This window comes from Manis pentadactyla, chromosome 10 (genome assembly GCF_030020395.1).
Source record: "Manis pentadactyla isolate mManPen7 chromosome 10, mManPen7.hap1, whole genome shotgun sequence".
NCBI classification, from domain to species: domain Eukaryota; kingdom Metazoa; phylum Chordata; class Mammalia; order Pholidota; family Manidae; genus Manis; species Manis pentadactyla.
The window spans coordinates 43,944,708-43,954,855 of record NC_080028.1 but is presented as its reverse complement, the minus strand read 5'-3'; the positions used below and the strand labels follow the sequence as shown (position 1 = coordinate 43,954,855).

The following is a 10,148-nucleotide window of genomic DNA, read 5'->3' as shown; positions in this document are numbered from 1 at the left end:
CTGTACATATGTAGAACTGAACATGTATAACTGTACTTATAGAGTAAAGTTATAATTAATGTTTTAACTATATTTTATTTTATTAATTTTTTCAAATGCCCCTTTAGTATTACTTTTCTTAAATTGAAGACTACTCTTAGCTGTATTTTAATTTTATTACCTATGCCATTTTTAGGTCAATTTGTATTGATTGTTCTTCCCATTACAGGTTACATCTCCTGCTTCTTTGCAGGTTTGGAGAATTTTAATGGTCCTGGGCACTATGAATTTACTTTATTTGAAGGTTGGATGTATTTCTATCCCTGTGAAGATTCTTTAGGCTTGTTCTGGCATCATTTACATCACTTGGCAACAGGTTTGTCTTTTCAGATTCTGTGTTAGTTGGACCAGAGCAGTATTTAGCCTAGTGATTTTTTTACCCCAAACTGAGCAAATCTTTCTGAACAATACCCAGTAAATTATGAGATTTTTAAATTGTTCGGTATAAATAGGAATGATTTTCATTCTTTTGTGAGTTCAGAATACTGTTTTTTGCAATCATTCTGGGGAATTTTCTTACTCATATGTGCTCAGCTGAATGCTCATGATGGGCTGTCTATAGATCATCAGATATCTCCCTGCATGCCTACCCCACTTCTTGGTTCTCATTTTTGTGAACGTCAGCCTCCTAGACTACCACCTGCACCTTCTCCACTCTGGCACTCTGGTGAGCTCCACATGGGCCCCCTGCCTGCACTATCTCTAAGAGGTAAGATGATATAATCATCTCTCAGGTATCACTGTCCTTCATTGCCTGATGTCAATTGTTTCGAAAGCGGTGGTTTCATATTTTTTTCATATATTTTTTGCTTGAATTTTTAATAGTTTAAGCTGGGTGGCATATATGCTCACTTTTACTCCATTTTAGGTCGAGCCTATTATATTGCTATTCTCTTTTCCTCATATTAAAATATTTTCTAAAGTTCTAGATCTTTGAATATCTACAGTGGCTAATAATCTTTACTTGCTGTGCTGTTTATTCTAACTATTGCTATAAAATTTACTTCTTTTTTTTTTGGTTGTGATTACATTTTGTCATCTCTTGAAACTCTAATTGTTTGGCATCATCATATGCTTGGTCCCTCACCTTATGAAATGAGCAGCATTCTTTGCTGCCTAACAGGAATTTATTATTATTTGGTATGTGTGTTTGTGGCAGGAATACCAGGGAAGACTTTCAAGAGATGAGATGCCATCTGAGATCTTGCACTCTATCTTAGAACTGAGTCAAGCACATGTTAAATGTTAATTTGCAGAAATATCCATCATGGTTTGCAGCCCTCCTGTGAGGAGACAGGTTTATTGGCCCTTGTGTGCTGCCCCTGTGGTTTTCTTTTACCAAGTAACTACTTTCATGGAATGTTTTAGTGGAAAATGAGGAAAATAAGAACTGTGATTTTGGTTGGTTATTTCTGAGTACCTGGAGAATGTGGAGAGAGAAAAGTGATCATCTCAGGATTTTAAACTCCCATCTCAAGGTATGAAAAAAGAAGTCAGTAACCTTTGCAGTTATAAGACTTCTGGAAACCAACATAAGTCAATTAGTTGAAATTAATTTCAATGCAAACTGAATTACAACATCCAAAGTTTAATAGAGGAAACAATGAGTGGGTAGAATCCATTGAAGCCCCAGAGAATCAGACACATATATCCTGTCTCAAGGGTTTGATCTCTTCTTGCATGAAGAGCCATAACCTACTTCAAGGCCGTTTTCTTGCAGGAGAATGCTGAGTTTATTCAAGAGTCACCCCCACCTCATCTCACTGCTTGGAGTCCAATAACAAGACTCAAGTTCACATAGACTCCTGGGCATTGGGTACACAGTATGACCAGCAAGGGAGTACCACAGACACCAAAAGAATTTCAAGAGAACTAATTTATACCAACAGAAACAGGAGGAATATCTATGGGAATGAGTCGTGAGAGTTTTGGAATCAGGGTAAGGTGAGAAGTAACATTGTATTGGGTTGCATTTAACTGATATGGAAAAAATATTACTCGGCATTTAAAAAGAAGGAAATACCACAATTTTTAAAAATGTGCATGGACATTGAAGGAATTATAGTAATTGACATAAGAAAGACAAAAGGACAAATACCATGTGATATCACTTACATGTGGAATCTAAAAAAGTGAAATGAAAAAGAACAGAGATCAGATTGGTGGTTGGCAAAGGTAAGAGGTGGAATGGGGGAAATGGGCAAAGGTGGTGAAAAAGTACAAACATCCAGTTATAAGATAAGTAAGTTCCAGGGATGTAATGTATAGCATGTTGGCTATAGTTACCAACACTCTATTGTTGATTTTAAAGTTGCTAAGGGAATAGATCTTAAAAATTACTTTTCATAAGAAAAGTATTGTAACTATGTGAGAGAAGGTGTTAACTTACTGTGATCATCATTTCTCAATATACACATATATCAAATAATTATGTTGTACACCTTAGATTTATACAGTTTTATATGTCAATTATATTTCAATAAAACTGGAAAAAAGTAAAGGGTTATAATGCCAAACACTGACACACAAAAAAATTCCACTCTAAGGGAAAATTAGTGTAATGTCATAGTTCCACCTCAGTCTGTAGCAGTGTGGTCTGCATTACAAAACAATAAGAAATTACACCTACCCATTCTTCTAGATGGTTGATGCTATACCAGGAAGGAATACTGCGATAAATAATTTTTGCCCTGACCAAGCTATTAATTTAAAGAAGTGGGTGGGACTAAAATGCAACTTCAATTTTTACTGCTTTTTTGTATTTCAGATATAAGAATGATAAGGTGTTGTTTGGACTTTCGGAAAGTCAGTACTCATGCACAATTTGGAAAGGGAACCATTATTAGAGGTTTATTTGAATTAAGGCCATAATGCCTACATAAGTGTGTCTTCTAAGGCAAATATGAAGAAACTTTGGTGGTTAATCAGATTGTAATTTCAATATTGTACTATAGACTTGAATAAGAACACATAGTAAAAGACGAAATGTTTATATGCATATATTTTCAATTTTTAAAGTCTTTGTCATTTTCTAATCCCTTGAAAGAAATGCCATCTCTTTTACTGAGTCCTTGAAGGCTTGCTTGACTTGCTTGTTCCGCAGAGCATAAATGAATGGGTTCACCAGAGGGATGACTGACATGTTGAGCAATGACACCACTTTATTCATGTCCACACCTTCCTTTGCTGGTTTGATATAGATGAAGAGGCAACTTCCATAGGTGATGGAAACTACAATCATGTGGGTAGAACAGGTGGAGAAAGCCTTTTGTCTTTGCTGGGTTGAAGGGAGTCTTAAAATAGTCTTGATGATATATGTGTAGGAAACAATTACGCAGACTAATGTAAGAATGAGGGTCAGCACAGCCATGACTAGAATAATTTGCTCTACAAATTGAGTGTCCAACCATACAATCATCAGAAGAAGAGATGCATCACAGCCAAAATGGTCAACGAGATTGGAGTTACAGAAATCCAGCTGAACTCCTAGGCTAAGTGGGGGGAGTATGACAATTAACCCAATCAGCCAACACAAAAGGACAAGAATGGTGCAAACCCTGTCACTCATGATGGTGGTGTAGTGCAGGGGCTTGCAGATGGCCACGTAGCAGTCATAGGACATGGAAGTTAGGAGAAAAAATTCTGCTGTCCCAATGAGGATGACAAAAAATAATTGCATGGCACAAGCATTATAGGTAACCCTTCTGTCCCCAGTTGTCAGGCTCTACAGGAATCGAGGAACACAGACTGTTTTAAATGTTATTTCTAAGATGGAGAAATTCTGAAGGAAAAAGTACATGGGTGTTCTAAGGTGAGGGTCCAGCAGAGTGAGGAGAACAATGATGAGATTTCCAGCAACAGTGAAAATGTAGGTGAGAAACAGAAATACTGAAAGAAAAACCTGTAGTTGTGGGTAATCTGTTAATCCAAGTAGGATGAATGTTATTGCAGAATGGTTTTTCATCACTGTCTTAAGGTATGTTAGTAGACCATACACTGAATCTGAGGAATAGAAAAAAAAGTTAGAAATAAAGCATATAAAGATAATATTCAATAAGCTGTGTAGAGGAAAGTAGACAAGCAAGTCAGTAGAAGCACATATTTTACTTTTACTGCATCAATAATCTGATGTAGAAGTGATTGCACTTGCTATTTCCTGGACTCTTCTTTACCTTGTTCTTCACAATGTGGTTTATAGAAAATATCCATCTGATGTTTCATTTTCACTACATTTATAGGGTGAATTTTAAAGTAGATAGAAAATGCTAGGAGGATCTCCCAGTCCCCTGAGATTAGGGCAGCCGTCCTGGTGTCCTCACTCCCCAGTGCAGAGGAGACGATCCATAAATGTCAATAGGTAGGAACGTACCTGTGTAAAAATTTCATTTCCCCATCTGTCACAAGAGCATATCAGCAAATTATTCTCATACCCTACAGCAATCACCAAGGCTTAGATGTATTATTTTCCATGTTTTGCAACAGTTGTCTTCAAATAACTCTTTAAAGTCCTCAGTGTCTTAGAGGAGCCTTTACTGTCTGGGTGACCAGGGAGCAGTACCGCAGTTACTGCGAAATTTCCTGACTGTCATACATCTCCAGGATTTCTTCCTTGATCCCCTTGTATGTTAATATACTGAAATATTCAAGTCTGTCTCCCTCCCAGGTAACAGTTTGAACAGCATCTGTTCTGTTTCCTTTCTTGAATTCTTGTTTCAATATCCATCTGTTGTCTAACACCCCACCTAGTTTAAGCCTTCCCACGATCCTGACAAATGGGATGTTCTGATGGTGTTCCTCAGAGAACCAAATCCTGTCCTTAGGCTTCCATGATCCTTAAGTCCTGTAATTTATTTAGAGATGATTTCTCTCCCAAATGCCATATGGAACTACCTGCAAGCTCTACTAATTGCATGAAATCTATATCCTCAAAATAGAGGAAGGTGAATACCACTAGGGGAAAGAGTTGACGTCTCTGCATGATTCCTTTCTCTGGAGACTCACTTTGGCCCTGGGACTATCCCTAATCATTGCCCCAGGACATCTCTTTGTTCTTCAGATTTTCCTAAAGAATTGTTATTATCTGTGTTTATTTTCCTAAAGAACTGTTATTATCAGGCATTAATACTTAACAAGGTTTAAATATGACATAGAGAAGAAATAAAAATTGGCTATTCTGTGTGGATATTCTTAAAAGCTGAAAAGTCACAATCTATACTTTGGAGTTTCCCTACAAGACTGCACCCCTGTGTAGCTTCTTTTCAGGAATCATGTCAAAGAAACCATTGTTACACCTTCCAGGAAACCCTTGAGTATATTCTCATTTTCACATTTCCTACCTAATCACCTACCTTCCCAGTGATTGTGGAAATACTATATTTCAAGGAAGTGTCAGAGATGAATTTGATAATTGTCAAACTGAATCTAAAGTTTAAATATTTCCATAAAAGGTGTAATTTTAGTATTCGAGGCAATTAGTGACCCTTAATCAATTGTAATAATCACAAGTTAATGAAAATGTTAGCTTTTCAAATGCTTGCTTACCACATACAGTATCTCTGGGACTGGAATTTCTGTGAGAAAAGCCATATGATAACTCTATGTTTAATCATTTGAGGACTGCAAGATTATTTTCCAAAGTGACTGCATCACTTTACGTTCCCACCAGTACCATGTGAAATTCTAGCTCTCCTAGTGACTGTGGAGTGGTATTTCATTGCCATTGTGGATTGCATTTTCATGATGATTAAGGATATTCAAGAACTTTTTTTGTGTTTATTGGTTATTTGTATATCTTTTTTTGATGGAAGGATATCATTATTCACTATAATGCACTTTAAAACCACATACATATATCATGTATACAGATAAACATATGCCTTAGTAAATTTTCGTACAATGAATGCATCCATGTAACCAGAGCCAGAATAATAGATAAATTATTATGAAAGAATTCCCTTTCATGCCAAAGAATACTTAGCTGTCCAAAGGTGACAGGAATATTGACCTTTATAGTTACAATGGTTCTTTTTAATTTTCTTGATCTTATATAAGTGGAATCTACAGTTTCTGCTTTTAGACATTCAAAAGTATATTTGTGAACTTTACATGTTCTTACACAAAATTATATTTTTGAGCTTATACAAGTTGTTTTGTTTAGTAATAGTCTGATCATTTTCATTGTCTGAATATGTAAATATTTATTCTTTTAACTACTCAAGGTCATTAGGGTGATTCAAGTTTAAGGATATTTTAAGCAATGCTGCTAAGCACATTTTTGTACACTTCATTTGATCCTATATATATTTCTTTTGCTTCACTATTATACACTTAGGAGTGATATTATTGTATCAGAGGTGAATGTTTAGTGATAATAGGTGACAGAAACATATCTCCAAAGTCATGGCACTAACTAGTACTCCCACACTAATAGTATATGAAATTTCTAGTGGGGTTCTCTTGTCCCCTCCTGGCCTCAGCCAGGAGCTCTGCCCTCTCATTTTATCTAAAAGCTTCAGGCTTGATCTCCTAAAGAAATAAATAAATAATGAGGGATAGGAACCGTGTGAAGAAAAAAAAGGAAAAAATAAGAAACTTCTAGCTCCAAATCCTCAGCAACACACAATATTCTCTTATTCATTTTAGACATTATAGTAACTGTGAAACATGGGAAAATAAAAAACATGCAACAAGATGATAAATGTAAATTCAAATATGAAGAATTATCATATTAGATGAAGTACAAGACCAAACTATTTGGTGTAGAAGGTATTCCTTTGATAAATAAATGTACAGATATGGTAAAAGTGGAAGGTTGGAAATACACAATACCTAATTAAGGAGATTATTTCAAAACTACTTTCTCTGGAATTGAAAGAACATGTGCAGAGAGAATTAGAACAGACATAAAAGACTGGAATAGCACTAACACTTATCTTGTCCAAAATGATTTTTATGGGTCACAACACCAAACAGCAACAGAACACACATTCTTCTTAAGTGCACATGGACAATTCACCACCATAACCTATATTCTAGTCCATAACAATATCTTAACAGTTTTGATAGAATTCAAATGCAAGAATATTTAGTCACCAAAAAGGAATTCAACTAGAAATAAAAAGAATTAATTTGTTTATGATTCCACATTATCTCCACTTTTAGATTATTGATTTTAAATGATATAAAAATGTTCTGGTGGCTACCCTATTGTTTAAATATTGGTTGCTCAGGAGCATTTTGTTTAATTTTCACATATTTGTAGCTTTCAAAATTTTTCTTCTGGTATTAATTTCAAGTTTCATAGCATTGTGGGTAAGAAAAGGTAACTTGTATCACTTGAATCTTCTTAAATTTAAGACTTGTAGCCTAACACAAGACCTATCCTGTAGAAAGGGCTGTATATGCCTGGTCTGTTTGGTCTATAGTGTTGCTCAGGTCCTCTGTTTCCTTATTGAATTTCTGCTTGGATACTTTAGCATTACTGACATTGAAATATTGAGGTCTCCTAATATTTTTGTATTTCTGTCTGTTTCTCATTTCAGTTCTGTTAATATTTACTTTCTATGTTTAGATGTTCTGATGTTGGTTGTGTATGTATTTATACTGTTATATCTTTAGGATTAATTGTTTATTGAGATATAATTTATGCAGAACATTGTATAAATTTAGGGTAAACAATGTGTTCATTAGGTACGTTAAATATTGCAATAGGACTACCACCATGACTTTAATTAACATCTCTATCAATCCTATAATTATCACTTCATTTTTATGGTGAGAACTTTAAGACTAGTCTCAGCAGGTTTGAGTTATATAATACAATATTGTCCATTATAAACACTTTGCTGTGCATTAGAGCCCCAGAACTTATCCTTAATTGCAAGTTTATACCCTTTAACAATATTTCCCCATTTCCCCACTACCATCTTCTGATAATCACCATTCTACTCTCAGTTCCTAAGAGGAATGATTGCCAAAGCAACTTTTTACGTTCTGTACATCAATTATATCATACATTATTTGTCTTTGTCTGACTTATCTCACTTTGCATAATACCCTGAAGGTATATACATGTTGTCACAAATGTCAGAATTTCCTTCTTTCTTGAGGCTGAATAATATTCTATAGTATATATGTATCACATCATTTTTCATTTATCTGTTGATAGATAATCAGGTTATTCCTATCTTTGTTATTGTGATTAATGCTTAAATAAACGTGGGAGTGCATGTATCTTTTTAGCATCCAGTTTTCATTTCCCTTGCTTATATATACCCAAAAGTGGATTGAGGGACCACAAGGCAGTTCTATTTTTTATTTTTTAATACTGTTTTCCATAATGGCTAGCCAATTCATATTCCCTCTGATGGTGTAGGAGTGTTCCCCATCTTGGCATAATCACTAACATTTGTTATTTCTTGATTTCTTGATGATAGCCATTTTAACAGATGGGAAGTGACAGCTCAGTGTGATGTTGATATCTTCTATGGAAAAATATCTAGTTAGTTCAGTTGCTCATTTTTTAAATGAAGGTTTTTTGTTTTTTTATTTTGTTATTGAGTTGCATGTGTTTCTTAAATATTTTGAGTATTAACTCCTTATCTGGTATGGTTTGCAACAATCTTCTGTTCAGTAGGTTGCTTTTTCACTTTGTTAATGGTTTCGTATTTTGCAAGATTTTCTTAGGTTGATGTAGTCCGACTTATTGATTTTTCCTTTTGTCGCTTGTGTGTCTGTCATATCCAAAATTATTCCCAAGTCTAATGTAAATGTGGTTTCCTTGTTTTCCCTGGTATCTTACAGTTCCAATCCTTGTGTTTACATCTTTAACCCATTCCAGTTAATTTTCATGAACAGTGTAAAATAGTGGTCCAATTCCATTTTTCTATCGGTGGTCAACCAGTTTTCTCAACATCATTACTGAAGAGACTCCTTTCCCCACTGACTATTCTAGGCCTACATGTCAAATAATGTATGTGGGGTTTTATATCTGGGCCATCTATTCTGTACCATTGGTCTGTGTGTCTGTTTTATGCCAGGACCATAGTGTTTTAATTACTGTAGCTTTGTAGTATAGTTTGAAATCAGAAGTCTGATGTCTCCAGTATTGTTCTCTTTTGTGATATTTGCTTGGGATGATTCATGGAAAACTATGAAAGTTCAATATTGAAATATTTAACTCTGCTATTATACAAAAGTAATTTCAAAAATAGAATTCCATGACTCATTTAAAAAGTATACTGTATGAAGTATGTGAAAAATGTATGAGATCTATTCAGGAAATATAAATTGAATTCTGAAATGTAACTTGATATTCTATGTAAAAACAAAACAGCATAAACATAAATAAAGACCAACCAAAGAGTGGTAAAATATTTGCAACACACATTACAAATTAAGTTGTTAATAATTATAAGAAGTAATAACAACATTGCTCAGTTGTAGGAAATATTGTAACAAGAAAAAGATATTTGTACAAAAATGTAATTTGCATCATAACTGAAGATTGATTAGAGTCAAACATTAATTCATAATAAAAGTAAAATTTTAGAATCATATAATAAGCTTGACATAGTCCTTTTTTATACTAGTTAAAGGTTTTTTAAAGAATTACAAAGCATATTTGGTTAGGATTGATTTCAAAATATGATAGAATGCACCAAATAAAAATATGACATATTCTACAAATGATGATGCAAATTTATAAACACTGAGATAAAAGAAGTTTAAGTTTTTAATTATCATAGTAATTTGAAAAACAACACATAAAAGAAGTTTCATATTTGTGAATATACAAATTAATATAAATATATTTGCTAGGACACTGATAGAGGGTATAATCTGAGTGGTTATTACTTTTAAGTTTAATTATTCTATTTTTGTTATCTAGATTTTTTAATAGTAAATAGCAATTACTTAAAGTAGAAATGTGTTACAAAAGGAGAAAAGGAATAATTGTAACAGCTATTACCAGTTACAGAATAAAAGGAGGAAAAGTTAGGCTTGCACATTTTCATTTGGCTTTTATTTTTTGTTAAGCCCTGTGCTGAAGATCAATGTGGAATATTTATTTTCTGCGGACACTGTCCCCACAGCTCCCTATTTTAGAA

The 10,148-nt window shown here is 34.1% G+C and overlaps 1 protein-coding gene across 1 annotated transcript; it reads right to left on the bottom strand.

Annotated features, from left to right (window-relative positions):
- Positions 1–3,070: 3,070 nt before the first annotated feature.
- On the bottom strand, positions 3,071–3,718 carry LOC130679294 (olfactory receptor 6C2-like). Its single transcript, XM_057487908.1, has one exon. It carries the CDS (start codon positions 3,716–3,718, stop codon positions 3,071–3,073), a length of 648 nt encoding a protein of 215 aa, XP_057343891.1.
- Positions 3,719–10,148: the final 6,430 nt, after the last annotated feature.